Below are 24,827 nucleotides of genomic sequence, written 5' to 3'. Positions count from 1 at the left end.
ACACGTGTTAACTCGCATTGTTTTTTTTAAATAGTAATGGGACATCTAGCGATATCAGATGAAGAAAAAATAATAAATGTGAAGAAAGATTTAATGGTTTTTAAGAAGTTTTTAGTTAATTTGTTTTAAAAGACTGAACGCGAATCTAGCAATTTGAAAAGAAAAGCTGATCATGAAGCTGCTTTGTAGTAGGTAGTAAAAATGGTGGCGGCGAAATGTGAAAAATGAAACAATATTTATATATTGGAGACATGAGCAAAGAATGTTCTCAATGTGAGGTTTTGAGTTTTGAATCGGAAGTAGACCAATCGGAAAATGTATGCTCTCATCATGGAAAGACTAAGCTTCCAGTATTGAACGAATGTTCATTTAAGTTAAGAATTTGCTAACTGGAAATGACGGACATTCGGTACATATTGGATAACATTGGGATTGACGAGCAAAAGCGAGCAGGAAGCGAAATCCCTAATTAAATATAATAAAGGTTTTCCTCAAATGAAAAGCAAATCGACAACAAAACTGATAATGAATAAAGTAATAGAATCGGATATCCAGGAAACATGATTGAGAAATTTTTAATTTCTTTCTACAGATTTCTCAGATCTACTTGGATAGTTAAAAAAAATTAGTCTTATGCTGCTTAATTAATTTGGAAATGAGCAAAACATCCTTTGATGGTGTTAGTTGATTCCTGCGATCCTTATGAAGGAGAGGTGATTTTACGATTTTTGTGGCTGCACTTTCTGACTTTTGAAACTGAATTTTAGATTGTAACATCTTGGCAAACTTTCTTGGGCGTTGTGTGAGCTGACTCATATTGATTGTGTCTTTTGTTTCTGAGTAATATTACATTTTTTTTTTCCCTCTTATTTTTACGTTCTTGCAAACGAAGTATATATGTAATTATCAAAAATTCGAATTCAAGATTTTGACGAATTGTCACGTTTCAGATTTTCCCAAAGCCGAAATGCATATTTTTAGAAATATGTCCGTATGTGAACACGATAAGTCGAAAAAGTTTTAAGCTAAACGAATGAAATTTGGTCTGAGACCCTTCCAACATATTTGTAGATTTCTATCAAATTTTGTAGGAGATCCATTCACAAGAGACTTATCTATCTAGCTGCCTAAATGCAATTGAACTCGATCACTATAAAGTGTACAGAGCTAGAAGATAAAATTTCATACACAGGTTAAAAATCTAAATTAAGAATCTAAAATGTAGATTCACAATAAATTTTTAACCAAATTCGCCAGTAGTGACCGTCTCATGGATGTAAACGCGATTATTAAAAAATGTAACAACTTATATAAAGGAAATCTGGCATGTAATCTTGCTGCCAAAATTGTAGTTTTGTGTCGAAGAAAGAGAGAAAAAGGCATCTGAAATACTTGATCACTTGAGAAAAAGGCACCTGAAATACATACTACGGATTTTGTATTGCTCTACGGAGCACAAAACTCTTACTTACAGGACTCTGAAAATAAAAATCTGAGCACTCATCATAGTTGCCCACAGTTTTATGTAGTAGAGGAGGGAGGATATTACCTGTATTGAAGAATATGTGAAAAAAACTTCGGGAAGACTACTCAAGGGTTTTTTTTTTTTTTTTTTTTTTTTTTTTTTTTTTGATATTATTCTAATTTATGTCGTAATCAAATTTTTGAGGGGGGAAAAATGGAAAAAAAAAAATAACCAGAAAGAATTTTTAAAATACAAATACCTCTATATTAGTAAATTTTTCATCATTCATTAAAAAAAAATATGTGTTAATAATTATACAATATACCTTTAAATTATTAATAAATATTAAATAAAGCTATTTTTTAATTTTTTTTAATTAAAAAGACAAATTTAGATAGCAAGTTCGATGTCGGTTGATCTATTTAAAAAGTTATAATTCATACCGTTTCAGGTCAGACAAAATAATGCTAATATTTCTTATCCATGTGCTTATTAAATACAAACTTAAATAATTATTAACATTAAGCAAAAAAAAAAAAAAAATCTAAATATCACTTTTGACGAATTTTTCCAGGTGTCCACAGCGATGCTCTAGAAAAACGTAATTCTGACCCACCCAACTGTTACCAAAAACAACGCGAGTCACCCCCCCCCCTCCACCAACAATGACAAATTCAATCGAAGTCCCCACACCTAAACTGGAGAAGAAGAAGAAAAAGAAAAAGAAAAAAAAAAGATTGTGCCGCCTTTTAATAACAATATCTACTGCAACTTGGAGAAATAAAGAAGAGGTACAGAAAAGACTACACCTGATCCAAACCTGTTCCGATCGGGTGGGTTTTCACGCCTAGACCCTTAAGGGGGGGGGAGCTCGCCGTCCGGGGGGTGTTGTAGAGATTACCCAAAGGTGCGAAGAAGAGTGATGTCGCTCTGTGCAAGACCATTACCGCAAAGGTGCGACGATGCGGTAGGTTCTTAGGATAAAAAATGTCTATAAAAGGGCCGTGCAGGACCGCCCGGGGAAACCTGTAATTAGACGGCCCCCTTCCCGTCAACGACATAGAGGGAGGCATAGGGGCAAGTGCCCCCCCGTCGCGTAGGCTTCAAGTAATAGATTGTTTCTTTTTATCGCGAGCTGGTGGCGGTGGAGGTTTTTTGGTCACCGTCGCTTTTATATTCCTCAATTCCGGGCGGGAATGCCGCTTTCAATTTTTTATCGCGCATGTTTCCATTGTTCAATTATTCCGAGGTGTTACGCCTGAGCACTGCCGCGAAATTAGCACGTTTTTAAAAACGGGGCGCCGGAGGATCGGGTGTGCGGAGAAAGAAATGGTAAAAAGGCGGAAGTTGGAAATTGTTTCAAATTACAGATCGGATAAAAGATTAAATTATTGAGTGGTCTCACTAATTGACTCATTAAATGTTCCGGTAAATTTAGTTGAAGAGAGATCGTCTGCTGCTAGTCTTCTTTATTTGCCGAATAAAAATGCAATTTTGTTTCATGTTTTTGAGATAAGACTGGTATTGCCTTAATGGATTTTAAAATTGCTGCTGTATGGACTCAAGTTTGCGAGTCTAGTCTAACACTAATCTGAGATTTTATAATTCCTCTTGGGCATACAGATCTAAACTGAGTCGCTTTATTATTATTATTATTTTAATAACTTTATAAAAAATAATTCAAAATGCATTCGATAATATATCGTTTCAATCTGAAAATTTTAAGCTGGTAATGGGTTGGTGATTCCAATATTAACCCCATTACTTTATGAATTTTGGAAAATTATTATGTAATGAAAATTGGCTAATTTAAAAATGACAACCAATTAAAGGACCATAATACAAATTCCTAAAATTTATTTTGAAATTAAAAAAAAAAGTCTAAGAAATGATTATAGCAAGAGAAAAAGGACAATTTTCAATTAAAAATGACAACAAAGATTTTAATTTTAGTAGTTAACTATTTTAATAATAAAAATAATATAATGAATAAAAATTAAAAATAAGTAAATGATTTCAATAAACAAACAAGATATTGAATATACTATTTTGAAGTTTTATTGAACATTAAGACAATGCAAATCCAGTGCTCCCGAGTTTTTTTTCCTAAAATATAAAATTTTTTATTGTATATATTATACCGAAGCAGAATCAAGTAATTAAAGGGCCTTGAAAATATTCATTTAGATTCATTGAAGATGTAACATATGTAGCACAAAATGCTGAACGATATAATTCGACATTGTATTATATGGTATTGTATCATAAAATACTTCGAATATCCTGAGACATTGTCTGTATTGTTTAATAACTATCTATTAATGGATATGGTACGAGAGCGTCCAAGCAATAAACACATTTGTCACTTTCATTTCAGCTTAACCAAAATGAATTTGAACCATAAATAACGTTTCAGCAAATAGGGTTAATTTTAAATTAAATAAAAGGTTTAATAGAAAAATCAGGGTACCAAAAAAAAATTGGAATTAAAAACATTTTAAATTCCGTTGTAAACTTGCTTTCTAAGAGTATTATTTGGTCATTGACATATAATTTTTCTGACTATACTGCATTGCATTTTAAAATTTTTTATAATAAAAGTAACATAATGAATAAAAAGTAAAAATAAGTAAGTAATTTCAATAAACAAACAAGACACTGAATATATTATTTTAAAGTTTTATCGAATATTAAGACAAAACAAATCTAATGAGCTCGAGTATTTTTCCTAAAATAAAAAAAAATAAAAATTATAATTCTTAATACAAATATTATTTTTTTACAAATAATTATGCATGTAACTTTTCTCAGGCAAAGAAAGGTTCAGACTAATTTTAGAACACGGGGAACCTCATTCTCCCTCACCCCCCCCCTTTCTTTTCATAATTTGTATATTACATTTGTCATGAGAGATTTTTAGTAATGAAATATGTTTAGTCCATTTTTCCTTTCACCCAAGCCTCTTTCCGATATAAATTAAAATATTTGTACTTTAAGATAGTCGTAAGGAAATAATATTCACATTTCTTTTATCTGCAGTTTTAAGTCCTGGAAAAACTCATAAGTTCATCATAAAACTGCATTATGATTTCATCACTTTGAAATTTCCCTCAAATCTATCAAAAAAGTTAAAAGTCACTTAAATTCATTTGGCACGCCCTGCTGTATGGCCAACTTCTTCAAGAGCTACTTTAGACACACTGCTTTGTTTGATCTTAGAAATAAGTATGAGATACCATTATTCTTTTTACCATATAGTACTAAAATCTATGGATAATTATGAAAATAGAATTACAAATTTCTGACATATTATACCTAAAATAATGGGAGGTAATGAAACCTATTGTGACGCTAAAATTAGAAAATTATTAAAGAATCTGATAGAAAGTAAAAATTTTGAACCCTTAACATTGTTCTATTCAGCCCCATTCGAAGTAAAAATTTACAATTTAAGACACTTTGTCCTTTAGTAATCCTTTTCTATTTCTTCACTGTAAAGTAAATTTTTCCACGCATACGCAGAAGCTCCAACTTTAGAGCTACAGAGAATAATATAGCTGCAACATTAAATTGAATATAGAATATAACCTCAAACATAAAATGAATATATTAATCTATTCCGCCACGCGAATTTTTTTAAAAAAAACCGTGAAATTTGTACATCTTTTTCTTTAGTTTATATCTAGGCCAACTAAGCCATTTTCAGCATTCAAAAGTAATTACTTCTAAAACATTTAATTAATCAAATGAAAGGGTTATGACAAATTCTTAAATAAAAATCATTATCTATAAAATAGCGACGTAAATGTTTGCATTTTTAGTGCATTACCGCAGGGTAGCCATGATAAAATGTAATAAAACAAATGTCCAATAAAAAGAAAGGGGGGGAAAAAAACTGTCTTTGGCAATCTGTTGGTTTGCAGGTAACATTAGATGCGTATAATTCAATTAAACCTTTTGTAAATAATCTGATTTTATAACTCCATTGACGAAATTCAAATTGTGTTAGACATTAAATTGTAATTTTAATAGCTTTATACCTATTTTGTTTATTGCTCAACTTTTTAATGGAGTCGAACACCATGATTTCTTAAAGCCAATAAAATCTCATCTGTCTGGATAATCTGTTTCAATTGGCAAGCGGTTTTTAGCGGTAATGTAATTAAAAAAATCTTTTTTCCTTATCATTCGATAATTAAAGAAAATCTCGTTATTAAATATTTGAAACAATAAAAATTGCATTTTAAAAATATCGAAATTCAGAAATTTTTTTTCACTGAAATCAAATTGATGTCATTAACCCGTTCAGGACCGTGATCACGCGATTCTCCCTTCACGATTCATGATATCTATCGTATATGAGACAGTTCACGATATCATATATATCTTTCCGTTGAAATCGGAAAAACTCGTCTCATATGATACTGCAATCCATAAAAAAAGAATCACGGATATTTGATCACGATCCTGAACGGATTATCCATAAAAAAAGAATCACGGATATTTGATCACGATCCTGAACGGATTATGGATTGCAGTATCATATGAGACGAGTTTTTCCGATTTCAACGGAAAGATATATATGATATCGTGAACTGTCTCATATACGATAGATATCGTGAAGGGAGAATCGCGTGATCACGGTCCTGAACGGATTAAAGAGACAATATTTAAAATGACGTAAATTCAATTTTGTTAAGCCATATTTTCGGAAATGGGTATGAAAAACTCTAAAATTGCGCTTAATCTTTAATTAATTTCAACTCTAGTATTTTTAAAGAGATGACTCCTAATTTCTTTTCAAGATTTTTCCTCAAATTTTTAAAATATTACTCTAACATGTAATTAGAACCCACCTATATATTTGTCCAAATTTGGTAGCTATAGATAAAAAGTCTTTGTAGAAAACAAATATACACATACCTTTTTTTTTTATTTATAGGGGGGGGGAAACAAATTTGTAACCGTATGAATAAAAAATAAACATAATGACTAAAGAATGAATCTGCATCAATCCTGTTTAAAATGAATAGTACAACTAGTATATTTTAAAATCAGAAACTTTTTTTCTTTCTTTCTTTTTTTAAAAATGTAAGAGTAGGTAGTGTCAAAACATCAAGACTAATTATCACTTTCACTGTGTTAGAATGTCTGAGATGTCGTTTTAATGTATTAACACCCGCCTTCTTCCTTTAAAAACAACTTTGAGGACTTTGAATCTAAATACCACTTTCTGACGCCCACGCGTTCCTAAAAGTTGAAAGTTCTGATACGTCTCTCTGACGCTCGAAAATAAAATTACCGGACGGAAACAAGGGAAGTCCGAATCCGAGGAAGAATACGCACTGGCGTTCGCAAATGTTTCATATTCATGAACTTCGTTTCCAAATGGCTTTTGTCCATCAGAGCCACGCTCGAACATCACTTCATTAAATCTGTCCCCAATTTCGAACCCGTCGTATTTGGAATACAAATGGCATGATTAAAGATAGTTAAAAACCGATTCGCACTCGAGGTGTGTGGCGGCCGAATAACATTAAGTCGGCGCACTGTCTTCGTTTTCGGGAATGGCACTCAGGAGGTAATAAAGGAAATAATGGGAAGATTTGGAAAATGGGCCCTTTTAGTTGTGTGCGGTAAATTCGGTGGGAGAATCTCTTTGTATCCCATTCGGCAAAGTCCCATTTGGAGATTTGTGATCTGACCCTGATATTTATATTGAAATTCAAAATGGGACATATTTTTTTAACCCCACACCTGCAGGTATTACCTTCTCGTCAATAAAGGGGAAAAAAAAAAAAAAAAATCTGCGATGGCTTAGAAATTCTATCTCGAGAATTTGAGGAATTTGTATATTTTTAGATTCTTTGATTTTGGAGGGAAAAGAAAGAGAATATTCGGAAGTATGTCCTTCTGCACATACAATAACTCAAAAATTAAAAAATGTGAGTGAGGGAAATTTTAAATATAGTCTTTGCAATAAAATTGTTAATATTGTTACAAACCTATAATATTGCTACCCGGCACGAATAGAGTCATCGTAAGAAAGACCGTTGTACGATCGGTCCTGTACGTGCTGAGATCAATGAACTTAGAGCTTGGCGACAGACTCGGCGAGCATTTGGCGGCTTGGCGATAAATTTGGCGAGTTTGGCGACTAAATGGATAATACCGGAAAGTTCGAGAAGTTTCATGATCCATCCAGTAGAAACGGAGATACATCCAGAGACGCCCTGATTGGTCAGAAGATTCTAGCCCCGCCTCCCGGTACTATAAAAGACGGGCACTCTGAAACTGCGGGAGAAGTCTAATATCAGACAATCACAATGAGTCCTGACACTCGTCATCTCCAAATTTCGTCGAAGACGGCCACGGCAAAGTATAGACAGCAAAGCACTGTGAAGTCTCTCGTTACCGGGGATAAGCCCCTGCCGGGGCTAGGCGCCCCGTCTACCCAACCATCAACTGCGGGAGAAGTCGTGTGTATCGGAGGAAGTTGTGTGGATCGTCAAAAGTTGTGTGTGTGTGAGAGGAGTCGGAGTCGCCGACAAATAAGAGGTCTTGGAGGATTAGCAAGCAAGAAAGCTGCTGAACTATAGCAATCAAATGTGCTGCGTCATTACGATTGATCGACGGTATTTTGCTGTATAGAAAAATTTTGTAACAATATATATCAAATTTTGACCGAAATCTACCAAAGTGGAGAATCTGTCTGTAAGAAAATGTGCATTTGACCATAATATATAAAAAGAAAAGCAAGACAAACAAATAAAATTCGACTATTCGATGTATATCAATGGGTTCGTCACTAAAATTGTAGATCTGTAGGGTACTTTTCGATCACCTCCACCCACTAATTGTCTGTCTATGGGTTGGTCTGTTTGTGTTTTCATTAAAGGAATAATGAAACATGTCATAAAGCATACAAATAAATATATAACAACAATATATACATATAATATAATTTAATATATTTATTTGTTAATAAAGTGTAAATTTTAAAAATATAACTGTTTTCGAACGGTTTTTCAAAAAATTCATTACGAACGTAATCACATACCACTTGAATAAACTAAGTGTAGATTTGCAAAATTCTTATTATACAATGAAACATTTCTTAAACTTTTAATGACGTGATTGCATATTCATCACGTGATTGCATATTCATGAAGTTAGTTAAAATAAAAAAAAGAAGCCGCGACCTCGCATAAAAATTCAAATTGGATAATGATTCTAAATCCAGTTTACTTTATTTTGCCGCTGCATGTCATTGCAGTAGATTTACTCAGTTTAACTTGCTGAACTGCACAAATTGAGTTTGATAGAATAATATGTATTTATTCTCTTAGATTAACTTTGTTTTGAACTCTTCGACTACCAGCGGGGCATACATATCTGACCCCAAACAATTTAAAAATATATTATTGAAACCAACGGCTTATCATCTCAGATCAGATGAACTAAAAAGGATATATTTTAAGAGCTGAAATATACACTTGAAAAATTAACTACAACATCTATTTCTTATTTTGTTCATTTCTTTCCAATTCTTTATTTCAAATACAATTATGTATATTTTAACGATCCATGGCTAAAAAGATGGCGCTTTTGGGATTTTAATTTCGATTTATTTCATCCCGGGAGGCATAATTTGTACAGAGAAAAAGTGATAAGAGATGCGTCAGTCTACATCGCGATACAAGAGGAAAAGAGAAGGAAATTTATCACTTCAATGATTTAATTATGAGATTTTGATAGGGATTGCTCTGCCACGTGTCGATTTAACCCAGGGAATCTTAGGTATCGTTAAAAGCATGTTGTTAGCATTAAAGATTTTTATCTCTTCACTCGGAGCGCGAGAAAACGCTGAGATCAGCAATTTCACAGAGCATGTGCAGAATTAATTAAATAAAAAAAGTGGAAATTGGATCAAGAAAGAAGAGAACATTTTAAAATTAAGTTAATATGGACTAATTTTAAATGAAAAATAAGGAAATTCATTAAGATTCAATTTACATTTTAAAATATCATTACACATATATAATTTAATGTTAATATGAATATTCTACTGCAAAAAGTAGAATACTCATATGAAATGATTTTCATCATGAAATTTTTAATTTTGTAATAGATCTCATTAAATTTAAAGCATTAATTTTGTACTTAAACGTTTTATTTTCGCCTAGCATCAGAAAGCACTGATTTTTTTTTTCATTATATAGAAAATCAATTATAGATCTAACATTCAAATAATCATATAACAGAAATAAATACAAATTTAATCAAATAATGTAAATTACGTTAGATATGTCTCTTTCGGAATGACATTAAAGCGAAAAAGAAAAACAAAGGATATGAATTAAACGAATCAGTCTAGTCCTAAATTCGAAAGGAGAGAGAGAAAAGAGCCTAGTGCTATACACATTCAAGCATTTTTAAATTTGCCCAGAATTTAAGCCTCATCGAACTAATAGCATCTCTGTATTTCTAAGTTATAGAATCATTTTCTTTATTTATTTTCATTGAACTCTAATGAAATAAAGAAGTGCGTGTGTGGGGGGAGAGAAAGCTAATATTATGAAAAACAGAAATTAGGTTTTTCTTTTAAATAACTGCAGAAGTTATTGCAATTTTATAGCTTTAATGGATGCAGCCACAGAATGAGTTGAAATGCTAAGTGATATTGATTATTATATGGCAAAATATATAATTTATGATTCGTAAGTATATAAATTAAATGTGATATTTCTTTCTTATAATGAAATTGGGTAAAATTTCCTTTTGTTGGACGGTGGATAAGTGAAACCCATCACCGCCCTTGAAAATATAAAATTCCAAGTAATTTCAATTTAAGCTAATTTATTGAACTTAAGTGAATGGAAAATCTTATATGATGTGAAAGGGAAAGATTATATTTAAACTGTTAACAGAAAGTCATTTCATTTCTTTCTGTTCATTGTACTTCTTTAATCCTCTCGTAGTAAAAATAAAGAAATAAATTTCATCCAGGGAGCGCTCAAATATGTTATATAAAGTCCAAAAATATATTTTTCTGGTGCTAATGATTAAAATCCATTTTTACGACGATTATTTCTATTCTGTGTGCAGACGGAGCAATGTGCAGAGAATTCACATTTAGAGAAAGATATTTTTATTATCCTTTTCAATTTTTGTATTTTCCTAATTTTCCCAACTCGAACAGAACATTAATTTTAAACTTCGGCAGTATTACTCAAAGTACCAATAACAGGCCTGAGACATTTTCATATAGAAATGACTGCTGGTACAATGTCTCAAATGCCCTAAAACCACATCCTGAACGTATAATCTTTAAACAATTGAATACCTCCTTTCAACCATTAAGAGTTCGCTTAATTGTCACCATGAGTTCTAACTTCTGACATTAGTGGGAATTTACGACTTAATTTGTAATCTTATTTTAGATGAAGGCAGGATTGACATTTTCAGAGGTTCAGTAGCAGATCATTTCTTTGGGTAATTTTTACTTTAAAACAATTTATATTTTAATGTTAATCTTTTTTTTCTGCCTACAGGTGTGGTTTAGCAACAGGAGAGCCCGGTGGAGGAAGCAGATGGGAAGCCAGAATTACAATTCGTACAGTTCCCTGGGTTTTAGTTACCAGCATCCTACTTCTTATCTAGTCTCTGACACACCTTCTTATCCCACACATTCAGGTAAACCATCAACCCCATTTTGATTGGTTTAGTTTATCATAACTAATAATGAATTTTGATCGGCTGTAACTCGTTTGTCATTTTGTTGTTGATTATCCCCTTTGGATTGAACACCAATTCAAACCAAGTCCAAGAGATCGGGGGAAAGAGGGGTGCAGTAGCTTCTAAGGGTAAAGACCCCTGAGCACCCGAGGGCAGAAGTCTGACTTCTAGCTCATATGAAAATGACACTCATACACTCGCTTGCACAACCCCTTTTTTACAAGGGGGGGAGCTCTTTCACACACCTCACAGATAGAATACAGGCTAAAGAACAAACATGCTCAAATCAGGACACCCCAGATCACGGGGAAGATACGCTACTCCTAGACAAGGATGCCGGCATCGTCTTGCTATTGATTGGGGGAGGAGCAGAATATGACCCCCCCTTCTTTTTGCAATATATTTACCAGAAAAAGAAATGTTTATCGATTTTACATTAAATATGCAATGCGATAATTAAGCCACTATTCAAGATAAATTTAAAACTTTCATTTTCGTGTAGTTTGGAAAAAAATTTTATAAAAGGAAAGGATTTTTTCTTAATTACTTTATTGAAATGCTTAGAAATAGTGGTATGGTAAAGAAAGAGAAAGAAGACGTTTAGATATTCAAGTGCCAACCTTGGGAGGGGGATATAGTTACACTTGCCTATACTTCATAAGCAGATTAGATTGGAGCCTATACGATACATATACAGATAGGTGCCCTGCACTAAATGAATGGATGTAGTTTGTAGGAAAGGGGCGCCCATGAAAGCATAAAAATAGGCAGTTTATCTTAGTTTTTGAAGTCAAATAAACAAACAGAACAGAAAAAAGAAATGTCTCCAGGGCCATTCGGTCTTATTATATCGTTACGTTGAGATGACATTGTCAAAGTTCTTATGACTCCAAAATTCTGTCATACAATACTTTGTTGAAAATGTTCGTGAGAAATTTTAAAATACTTTTTTTTAACCCTTTAAAGAACCATTTTTTCCTAGTCATATTATGTTAACATATTTTTAGGCTTGAAATTAGAATAAGAAAAGGGGTTCATTTAGATTATTAGATAAAATTAATTAATTGGTTAATTAATAATTAAGTAAATAATCAAGACATCATTTTGTCTGAGATAAAGAACTGAAGCATCTAAGTTTCTGATTTACTAAAAAAATTTGTCAGAACTTATGCCAATCTACATAACCTCATACAAAGATTGATAAATTTGGTGGGAAGCATACTTCCCACAGCCCTAGAAAGGGTTAAAAAAGATAATTGATATCTAAATTCTACTTCAAAAGAAATCTTGTAGACGATTTTTAATTTGTTACTATTCTATAGTTTTTTATTTCAACGAACATGCCATTTTTGTAATAAGAGTCTGAAAATGAATACATCTTTTAGAAGAAATATATGAAAGAAATGACATCTATTAAATTTGAAGATTATTTATAGAATTTTTGTCTTCTTTCCCTTCTAATAGTTGAGAAACTTTACACAGTTTATTCAGTTCTTATTATGCGTGATTAACGATAATGTTATTATCAACAGTTACTATTCTAATACCATTTACTTTTCTTCAGTGTAATTATAGATAAGATATTTCAAATCGAGTTTTTCATGTCAAGTTAAGCTTAACGCTTTTTTGTGGCGTTGATATAATTTGAAAATTTATTCTTTGAAGTGAATTTAGGGGAAAAAAATCGGCGAAAAGAAGGATATAGTTTAAGTGTAAAACGGAGAAAAATTAATTCTAAGCGAGATATTTCAAACGGCACAATCAAATTATAGCTCTTTTCGTCTTAACATTTTTTTTTTTTTTTTTTTTTTTTTTTTCCTCCTCCGGTCTAAATTTACTAACAAAAATTCTTGGATATGGTAGGATTAACTGATGGAATTTATACTACTTCTTTCACTAAAATTACTATATTTTGCTTGGTTGCTTTTTCAACAATAACAACAACAATAAAAAAAAAAGCCATCATTTTCATCCTAATAGGTTTTTATTACTCTCTATCTTCGATGTATTTACTTAATTTAATCAGCGACGATTACAGTTTAATAAGAAAATCCTCATTAAAAACATTAATAATTTGATTAAAATATATAAAAACAATACTTTTTTTTGTAACATATAAAGAGAAATCTAATAACATCTTTTGCCGTAAATTTCAAAAACGTAATCCAGTAGTTTTGAACAATGGATAGAGTTTGAAAAGGTTATAGGACTGGAATCGATACGACTTCAGAAGAGCAAATCTACTCCACTGAGGATATGTTGCTTAATGTATATTAAACAACGCATCCTTATGCGTATCTATCTTTATCTACGCATATTAAGCAACGGATAAATTTTTCAAGATAAATTCTCTTTTTAGAATCGGGCAAAGGAACTGATTAAACCTTCTAGGGACCCCCTTAGGAAATGCACATCTCGAGACTCCTTTTCCTCTCAAAACTTTAAAAAAAATAAGGTATTTTTTATTGATTTTAATTTAATCTTAGTAGTTTTGAGTAGCAAATTTCAACAGCTTGATATAGCAAAACGCTTGATTGCAGTTCATTTTTTAAGAATTTGAGTTCAGCATATCGCGCATGAAAAAATGCAAGAGTGAAATTTAAAATAATTTAAATAAAATAGCAGGGAAAAATTTTTTAGCACAATCTAAAGAACATTTGGTAATAGAATCAGACATCTTTTAAAGAAAAAACTATAAATAACTAAATTTTTTAGAATTGTAAATTAGCATAATATAAAACTTGTACATGATAATTAATTAGGAGTGTTACTAGAATATTGTTTCAAATCTAATTTAAATGATATTTAATCTTAATTTGAATAAGTTCGATTGTATGGCCTTATATTTAAACGAAAATACAAAATGAAATAATTTTCAACCTCCCCACCCCCCTCAAAAAATCAAAAGCTCAGGAGGCATTAGGCATTTGCCTATTTACAGCATTTAATAATCCTTCTCAGATACAGTAGGCATGGTTATCATTTTCGTCAACTTATCATCATAATAAAAAAATAAGAAATTCGTCAAAAATACAGCTGGTGTTGCTTCAAAGCAAGACATTAATATAATGATTTTAATCTTTTTTTTTTTTTAATTTTTTATACATCTTTTCCTTTGCAGATCCGTCGTCGCTGCAAACGGGATCTACGGCTTCTCTACATCATCATCACCATCATCTTCACACGGCTCCCACAGATGCTCGCTCATCACTAGCTTACAATTCGATGGCAGATTGTGCGCCGGCATTGCAATCATCGGTGAGTAGAAACCAGCAGCTTTTATTTGAATATGGCGATGTATTAAACGCATCTAATAACCATAAATTAGCAGCACCTTTGGATTGAGTTGAGTTGAGTTGAGTTTGTTTTTTATGGCACAAAAGCTATCTTTGGCTAAGCTGCGCCCCATTCTTGAAATTAAAATATTTGTATCAATTTATAATCAAATCAAAATATGGAATGTTTATAAAATCCAGATGTCTAAAAGCGTAAATCTGTGAGTCATGAAAAAGCGTAACAATGTCGTAAAGTATGATATTGTGCTAAAATACGCGGTCAATGTTTATATATGATTATAAAAACCAATATTTTTTTTAAAAAGTGAAAAGGCCAACATGCAGGGTTTTGGAAAGTAACTCGCCCAATTCAGGGCGAGATTTCTGAAAACATGCAAGACGCTGGATAGAAAACCGTGGACATTCTACAAGAATGTGTATAACAGACTTAAGACTATTACACATTGAGCAAAATGGTGTTGGGTCGCCCATCAACAGGTGAATCGAGTGTGCCCAATACTCAAGCTAGTTAAAATTGTGTCCAGAGATCTATTGTAGGCTTAATTGTATGGAGCTTATTACGAATCTCCGCGTCCCATTCAGTTTGCCATTTGGAATGCAAAATGTGACATAGTATATATTTCTTATAATCAGAAAGAGAAATCTGTGTTGGCAAGAAAGTAATAGCCAATTTAGCTGCCGTATCAGCCTTTTCATTTACTGAAATTCCCGCATGTGCGGGAACCCAGCATAAAATAATTTGAAAGCCCTTCAAAATGAGTTTGTCGTACAAGTTTAAAATATTGAAAAGCAAAGAATGGCTGCGAGTATGTAAAGATGATAGGGATTCCAAAGCGCTCAATGAATCAGTGTATATTATCTGTAGTATTATATAGCTATCTGCAGAACAATAGGAAATAACCGATAAAGCTTTTAAAATAGCAGTTACTTCTGCTGTAAAAATGGAACAAAATGAATTAATTCTATAAGTTATTGTGGAATTTGAAATAATACAAGCGAAAGAAGCATGATCGAAACCGCTAGAGCCATCGGAAAAAAAAAAAAAAATAGGTTTAAATGATATTTTTGACGATGATCAGCAAAGATTGCTGATACATGATATCAGCATTTTTGGAAATTCCACACTGATTTTACATTTGATTTATTTTTCTTCATGCAATGCTTTTTGATATTTAATATTATTTTAAAGGAAATTAAATGCCAAAATTGTTAAGAAAAGATGAATTGATATAAATAAGTTTAACTGAAAAAATGAATGCATTTGAAATGATGATGAGTTTTTATAAGCAACTTTCGCAGCAATCTTAGTTTAGTTAAATTAGTAATACCTTAGTGATTGGAAGAAATATGTTTAAAAGCCATTTTCAAAAATAAAATGAATTACAAAATAAAAGCATAAATAAAAAAAAAAGTAGCCGAGAGTTAACAATGAAAATTAAAGAGCAGAGGAATATTATTAGATAGAATTAAATTTACAGAATACCTTTTACTAACCTTTACCTGGACCTTTTAGCTTGATGAAATCCTCCCAACAATATGCATGACAACTTTACATTTATATTAACCTTTTCATTACTAAATATAATAATTTTATTACTAAATAAATAAAATAAAATTTTAAAAAAATAAGGCAGAGCTTGCAATATAATGGTCATTCATTCCCCAAAATATTTTTGCAAAGAATAATTTAAATTAATTTTTAAAAAGACTGGTTGCCCGGCTAATCTAAAACGGCATAACAATTTGAAGAACCTGAAATATATTTTTGGGGCATAAATGGGGTTAAGTACCTTTAACAAAGTAAAAAAAAAAGGGGGGGGGTTGAAAATGTTCATTTTTAACCCAATAATTTTTGTTTTTCTTCTGCTCCATTAAGAGTACATAGAATATTTAAGGTGTTTATGGGTTACGCATTGCAGGACTTAAACGATGTTAATCCAGCCTATAAGTTTGAGAAACGATATTTCGATTCCCGTATGACGCATGAGCATGACGTCATTCAATATTTCAACCACCTCACATATGTTAAATTAAAACACACACATATACAAAGCAGCAGGACTCATCTAAAAAAATTTCAAGAAATTAACTTAGAAAATATTTACATCTAATACAAGGGATCCCATCTTCAGTATAACTTAGAGGGACCTCTCATTTTATAACCTATAGAAACGACTATTTTTCAGTGTCAAACTTTGAAGACTATTCGTGGTATCAATACCTATATAATTTCTCCATTTCCCTGCCCAAAGCGCTTGATATTTTTTGTAGTGATTTTTGATGGCAGTTAAGATCAATAATATGCGTCCGCATCATCTCCCCGCACTTCCGCCAGCCGCAAATTGCGCGGCCCGTCCGTCAAACTGCGTTCTCGGCCATCGAATATGTCAATAAAATTTGACGGCGGCTAGGCCGCTAAAAAAAAAGAAACCAGTCAAAACCGTGTTTCGATTTTCACGCTTCTTCGCCGGCGATAGGGGCGTCACCGAAGAGAAATTATAGCGTTTTGCAGTGAAAGGAGCCGTCTCGGCTGATGATGATACGATGTCATGCTTTGACAACAGTGCCCGGCTGAGCCGTGCGTTGTCAATGGGAATGACTCGTGCTGCCCTCTAGGGGAGAAAGTGAGAACTCTTTGATTGGGAATGGGTATAATTAAAACGACAAACTGGAGTGCAGTGTCTAGGAAATTTCTAAGGTGGAAGGGAAAAAAGAAAATCAAAAAGGAATGTTCGGAAACTGCTCAACAGAAGTTTTTCGGTAGTTGCTGAAAACATGCAAATTAATTTATACAAAAAGCATTTGGTAACTACAAATAAATATATTTTTAATATATGTGTGCTTCTGTTCAATTAAAAAAAAACAGCATTTTATATAGCAGAGGTCTTTGTTATAACAGATAAATTATATTGTCATGGGCGACCAAAACTGATATGGAAAACTGGATCCAAACACTAAATAGTTGAGAATCGTTGCCCACAATCCCTGTTCGGCGTAGAATTGATACATTTGTAATGTTTATCTAAAATTATTTTCTCAAAAACAAATCGGGCAGGTTTTTAGTTTACACTGATTCTTTTTCATTATTGCAACAAGGCAAATTAATAATGAAGAAATTTAACTTATAAAAGTGTTTATTGAAATCCAAAAGTAAAATTCTTGGAACTTCAGTAAATATTTGTTTATACATTCTTTCATGTAATAAATATTATTATAAGATGTGATCAAACCGTATTACAAACCCAGTTGTCAATAAAAATTACAGCATATATTTATTTAAAAGGTTAGTCCAAATAATTACAACATCCAAAATGGAAAATCTTTTATATTTTCCAAGAGTCACGATCGAGAAATATATTGCACCAATTTCGGATGGATTTAAAGTAGTGAAACAGAATTCCATAAAAAGTTATATATTAATTATAATTGGATGTAATAAAAAAACTAATAAAGTTTTTAAAATATTACTCTTAATACATTCGTATTCTTCATTGAAGTCGTATTACATTTTTTGAAAGAATTAGGTTGAAATTTTATCTATATATTGAAAAGAATTAAGCATATCAAAAAACTTTTTTTCCAGTCTTAACAAATGGTCTGATTTTCACATTTTTAATCTCTAAAGATATCATTAAGGAGTTCCTGCCTCCCAATATTCTCAATTTCCAAGAGAAATCGAAAGAAACATTATTTCACGGTACATCCTCAATTGGATGATAAATTTATCCCTTTTGAAGATCTCACAGATGACAAGATTCCCAAGCCTAATCAATGTACCAATTTCACCAACTTTTATTTCAAGAGAAAGCTAATGAGCCCTAGACATATTATTAATGGTCTTCTACTCTCAACCCCTCCATTTTCCAGAGATATTGAAAAATGAAATTTAGGAAAAGCGCTCGATATCGCTAATTAATTTACCACTTTGCAACTATATCTAATTAGTCAGAATATTAATACAAGCTTATTTAAAATAATACTTTCTTTTATTTTGATAAGATTTAGTTCATCAAAGTGGGTCGATATGACTATATTAAAACTATTAACCTTTTGCACTCGAGAGGTGATTAATGATCACCATTCAATTCTAATGATCACCGCATCATTTTATTTTATATTTCAATTTTGATTGTTAAAAATACCAACAGAATAGTAAAAGATGTAAATTAGCTTTTCAGGGAATTCAACTTGAAACAATTGTATATAATTATTTTTCGGAACAATAAGCAAGCCTTTGTATTAGGTGAAAAATTTTGCAGCGAATTACTTTTCTGAATGCAAAGGGTTAATATTGTTATAATTCTGTGATATTGCTTCCCAAGCAATCAATTTCAGAATAAGGAAATGAGATTCAGAAATATTTTAATGGAAAGTTTCCGAAAGGGTAGGAATTTTGATGTTATCTCTATGGCGTGCCAAGATACAGGTATCCTTCTAGAAACCTCCATATTCTATAAAAGATGCTATAAAAGCGAAGATGCATACACGAGAGTCAGTTAAGTGAATTCTCGCTTTAGAATGTTAATTGTGAAGCAAGATGCAATTTGAAAGTTTTTGTGCTGTGCTGCTATTTAATTAGCGATTTATTGTTTTCTTCAAGTGCTGTCTTTGCATGCTTCGGCTGTTTTCGTGTTTTTTGTGCAATAAAGCATAGTTATCTTTTATCGAGTTTGTGATATATTTCATCATACACTAATCGGATGTATTTCTCATAACAATGTAACAGACAAGTAGGAATTTGCTGGAGGATACAGTACATTAAGACCAAAGGTATCGAAGTCGTAGACCCAGCAAACATAATAGTAGATAACAAAACTTGTAATAAGAATTTCGTAATTTAATTTCTAAAATTCAGAATTATATATAAATATTAACAAGTTGTCGATGACAATAGTTTCACCAATGGCCAATTACAGGGATGCATCATTTCTACCAACACTAATAAAGAATATTTTAGAAGCTTAGAATAATACTTACCAAGCTATTAATATTCTACTGTTACTACAGAAAGTCTGAATTTTGCAAGCACTCGAAATCATTTCGGTGTTCGGAAGTACTTTTGGTTCCAGCAGTTTTTCTCACTTACGAAAGGAAATAAACCTCATACCCCATTCATGAATGCTGACATTCAATTTGAATCGGTTTTGAAAGTAATCGCTGCGATCAAGGAGTCAGTCACCCGAAGTGGTGAAGATGGTGACAAAGAAGAGATGCCAAGTGTAAGAAAAAATATTTTCTTGCTGTTGCCCTTTTCTGCATTAAAAATAAAAGTTTTCAGAATTAACCATTGTAATTAAAAGGACTCCCAATTTAAAAGATATAGACAAGGAAAAAAAAGGAACCTGTAACCGTCCAATTTTATTTAGATAAAGATAGTACAAAATTTATGAAAACAGATCTTCCCTGCATTGGATTAAATTTCTTTGATTTATATATTAATACATCATTCAATCGGTTTCTTACATTATTGTTAACTTGAGGTTTTGACAGATCTTTTCAACTGTAAAAGCATCTCGCAACAGTTCTCTAAAATAATTCCTAGATAATTTCCTCGTTACGAGTGAGAAATCGCATTTTAGATAAAATCTAAAGATATTGTCAAGTAATCATTCTCAGATAGAATATACTTTTAGATAAGAGTAAACCATCGAAGCGTGTAACGACACTTATATTATAATCGTCTGGAATATGAATGTTCACATTTTGATGACATAAAGTAACTAAAAGTAGAATTAAAGGCTTTCGTATTGTAAAACTGTTTGATTTTCCGACTTTAATGTTTTGGATGTAATTTTAAAAATAAAAGATAGTTTGACGTTATTTTAATTCCAAGTAATTTCAAAGATAAATTTTTAAACTGTCCGAATACATGTGTTTTTTTCCCCCGTAAAAAGAAATAATTGTAAAATAAGCATGGTGCATAAAATTTTTTGTTTACTATTAATTATAATTATTTTATTTCAATTATTATTGTGTTAAACAGGACCTGGATACTTTATTCACTTACTTTAGCGTGTCTGTGTGTTTCCAAAATACCATTTTCGGATATTAAATTCCCAGATCCCCCCCCCCTTTCTTCAAAGGTTTGTCCATTGTCCGAGTTTAAGCTACAGTATTAAAATAAATCAGTTAAAGACAGTTCCCAAGTTTAATTGTGATTGATACACTTTTGTTCAATCAAAACCAAACGATTTGCATCTAATACTGTAATTCTCGAGAATTTGAGCGCTCACTTCGATTATATAATTTTTTTTTGTTCCGTTTGTTTCTTTTTCTTGGAATTTTAATTAATACCAATTACTTTTCTCAGTACTTAATACATTTAACAATTGTTTAAAGTGAAACTTTAGTTTGTAGTAACAGGACACATCTTTCCTAATGCCATTTTAAAATTTTTTTTTTTTTTTTTGAAAGGGCGCCACACAGATAAAGGACGTTTGTTCAGAAAAGAATACCATCAAAGGGTGGAAGGGATTGATAATTTCCATGTTGAAGGAAAATAATGCATTTTTTTCTTTCCTTGCATGTACTGAATTCGGACTGGGACATTTGGTATTTCTATGTTACTGAGAAGTATAATTTTAGAAAACTCGTTTAAACACAAAGAGCGCTTAAAGTACTTTTTATGTACATTTAAAAAAAGTACGTTTTTAAAGTAAAGATAAATTTACTGCCGGATAACAATCGTGTCTTCTGAAATATGTTTGTTTAATTAGTTAATACTATTTAGAGTTATTTATTTGTTTTTTCACTGTTTGGAGAGTATTATTTTGAGATTATTTTGGCTATACTTTCCAAATTATAGAGAAATTTTTTTAAAGTAATTATTCGTTTTCAAATAATTGTTTTTCAGTATTACTTTTTTAGAAGTAAAAGGCTCAATTCTTCAATGTACTTCTAACAAATTGACCAAACCTAAATTTTATGCCCAAAGTGTCTATTCATTGTTATTTAACTAATGAGCATTTTTAATGCATGCATTTTATAAGATTCTTTTGTGTGCAATTTCCTTTTCATTTTTTGCTTATTGTAAAATGCAGTGATTTTTTATTCTTATTCAGACATCACTACGCCCTTACGTTTTGCATAATGTTTCAAATTTCTATAGTGAAAATGACAGTAAGTTTTTCTACTGACAAGATATAGATGTCGCGTAAAATTAGGTTGTTAGAATATTATGTTAAAAATATTTTATTTTTTCATTACTGATTTGGTGATCATTTCCCCCCTTCCTTTCATTAATTGATTCTTGTGCAAAGTATTATCTAAGCATTTATCTCAAAATTTCAAAAATAGTGAATAATTTTTTTACTAAATCACTTTTAATTTTTAGGATTTACTACATAAAAGTTCGATTACATTTCAATGTTTCATTGTCAAATATGTTATATAAATTACAGACAATTTAGAATATAAAATGACGGAGCGTTTTTATTGAGTAGTAAATAGCTTTTTATCGAATTCTAAAAAGAAAGATTTTGTTTGAAAAATTAAGAAGGGTTTTTTTAAAAAAAGACTACTGCTCAACGAAATGAAAATTAATTTTCTTGCTAATACCATTAAGAAAGACATTTAGCCTTATATCTCACGAACCTCATCAAAATCTATGGAGCGTTTCTGAGCAATAAAAATAATACAGATTATTTTATTGTTCATCCTCATATTTCCGTTTTTAACCCGTTGACTCATCTATATCTCCTACTTTGTCAAGCTATTCTAAATTGTTGCTATATAAATTTGTTAATTCCAAAAATTCCTGACACTGACAAAGATTTTTTTAACTCTTTGCCCCAGGTGATGTCCATGCTTCATCCGTCCGTCCCCTCCTCGGGGTCTGCCGTCGATTACACTCATCACCAACACGTGAGCGCCGCCGCCTCTGCCGTCGGGGCCACCGCCACTTCCGCTGAGGAATGGTGGAACGCCGCAGCAGCCCGGGCCAACTTCAACGGCTGCTCCGCCCCGACCGCCTCCCAGAACGTGGTCCCAGGATCCGCCGATTCTGCTGCCGGGTTTGGGACCGAACACCTCCCGCATCCAGCCAGCGGGGAGGCATACGCCGCCTTCAACGGCATGCCGCACCCGCACTACCCGGACATCAAACCCTCCTTTTACTACACGGGACAATATTCCACAGGATTCCGCGGTCTACCCCTCTGATGCAGTTTGGTTCGTTAAATCGATAATGGACTTAATGGATCGTGTGGCCGGATGATCGATCAGGTGCGAATCGAACAATACATCGATGCGAACTGGATATTTTCCTTGTTCCACGCGAGACACAGATCAATACAGCTTGCTAAAGCGATTTTCGTTGATGAAACTGATACATATAGCAATTGCTTGTGATTGGACAATGTGGACGAGACAATGTAAAACGAACTGTTAAGTTATTTATTTGTTTTTATGTATGTATGTATTTTGTGTACAAACGAATTATTGTTTTAATAAATGAATGTTCGCCAACGGAATGGGAGGAAAACGGCGTTATCATAGTTTGTTGAAAGGTTTTTCCTTAAGCAACAATGATTTAGCTTTCTTTTTTTTGCTAAACAGCAAGTAACATATTTCAATTTGATGTTGTTGAGTTAGCCCAATCACAATTAAAAATCTACATGTTTGAAAATTGTAATTTAGTCATGCAACAAAAAACAACGCGAAACTTTTAAATATATACAATGTAGATTGAAATTTTATGCAAATTAATCTCCAATTTAAAGGAATGTGAATAACTCGCTTACATGTGCCTTGTTCGCTAGGCATTAATGAAGTAATCAATCTCTCCACAATATGTTTGAAATTTAAGCGAACAAGACAAATTGATAAAGTATAGCTCTCCATGACGGCTTTCAAGAGATATGAAAATAATAACTTAAAACTGATATAAATTTACCTTAAATAAAAGTCGACCCAGTTGAAAATCTTACTATGGCACTACCCAATTCAGTACGGCTTTGAATATGAGGAGAAAGGTCAGTGATTGACCACTTTGTGGCTGGGGGCCAACTGCATCGAAGAGAATGTCAGTTCGGTGAATTGGCCGGTGTTATGGACTATGGCTATGCCAAAGACAGCAATCGGCCATAACAAATTCTGTCAATACTGCCTCGTTCAGTGGTGGACAGGTGGTCCGCTGTACACAAGAAGAAGTACGGTTTTGAATTGAAAATGTGAAAACCTGTCAATAAAGAGAGCGATTTTTCTAATATAAAATTATTGAAATAAATTTAAAACATAATAACAACTGGAAAATCATAAATTTATTAAAATGAAGTAGTTTCAAAAACTACACGCAATACTGAATTCTAATATTCAAATGGAGATTAACTAAATCTTAAACACTGTTTCTGACTTGTGAAATAAGTTCTCAGTGTGCAATTAAAATTATAAAAATGCTCTTAATTTCAATATAAATTAATAAAGACATTTAAGATATTAAAATTAAATATGACGTGCTTATTTATATTATAGAAACATTAATCTACTTCATATATTAATAAAATAATTCATTTCCAAATAAATAAATATTAATAATAAATAACAAATAATAAATAAATATTAATAATAAATAACAAATAATAAATAAATATTAATAATAAATAACAAATAATAAATGAATATTAATAATAAATAAATAAATAAATATTAAAATGTCAAAATTAGCAAGTAATAACTGATTCTCTATAAAATTGTTTATAATTCATTTCTTAAGTCATGACAAATAGTAGCCGTAAAATATCATTTCATGTTAAAACAATAAATCTATAAATCATTTCTATTATACTTATGATACATGCTTTAATTATTAAAATTCTCTTTGTTAAACACGGAATATCTACCTTATATGGGAGACTATCATAAAATGCCGTCCACAAAACAACAAATGCAGACATTTTTTTTTACTATCAAGCAAAATTTGATAAAAGCTATAGTATTCTAACTAAAAAAAAAATCATCTATTTCAAAGTAATATTAAAAAAACTGGTGTTTTCATAAAACTAATTTTTATATAAAGATGGTATACGAAGAATATCATTATTACCACTCATTTCTAAAACGCTATCAAATCTTTTCAAATATTTAAGGACTTTATGTAAAAATATTCTTAGTGTAGTTCAGCTTAATACATCTTAATTTCGGTAATTAATTGTTATGGCACTTTTCTGATCCGTTTTATTTTTTAAAAAATTCATTATCTTTATTCCAAACATATCAATATAAAATTTAATGCATTTATCGGGAATTTTTGAGTTGAAAAACTCGCGTGAGCACGCATTCACATAGTTTATCAAGGAAAATATTAAAATTCAATTAAAGCATTCTTTATC

The 24,827-nt window shown here is 31.6% G+C and overlaps 1 protein-coding gene across 2 annotated transcripts in view; it reads left to right on the top strand.

Moving 5' to 3' along the window:
• LOC129988321 (protein gooseberry-like) overlaps positions 1–22,970 on the top strand; it is a 140,459-nt gene extending 117,489 nt beyond the window's left edge. For both annotated transcript variants that reach the window (XM_056096527.1, XM_056096526.1), the window contains exons 5-7: positions 11,020–11,161; positions 14,325–14,461; positions 22,294–22,970. In XM_056096527.1, the coding sequence (XP_055952502.1) occupies positions 11,020–11,161; positions 14,325–14,461; positions 22,294–22,659 (645 nt within the window). In that variant the 3' untranslated portion in view covers positions 22,660–22,970. The remainder of the gene's footprint in view (positions 1–11,019; positions 11,162–14,324; positions 14,462–22,293) is intronic.
• Positions 22,971–24,827: the final 1,857 nt, after the last annotated feature.

Source organism: Argiope bruennichi, chromosome 10, assembly GCF_947563725.1.
Source record: "Argiope bruennichi chromosome 10, qqArgBrue1.1, whole genome shotgun sequence".
NCBI classification, from domain to species: Eukaryota; Metazoa; Arthropoda; class Arachnida; order Araneae; family Araneidae; genus Argiope; species Argiope bruennichi.
Note: the sequence above shows the minus strand (reverse complement) of the source record. Positions and strands in the feature narration are given on the sequence as shown.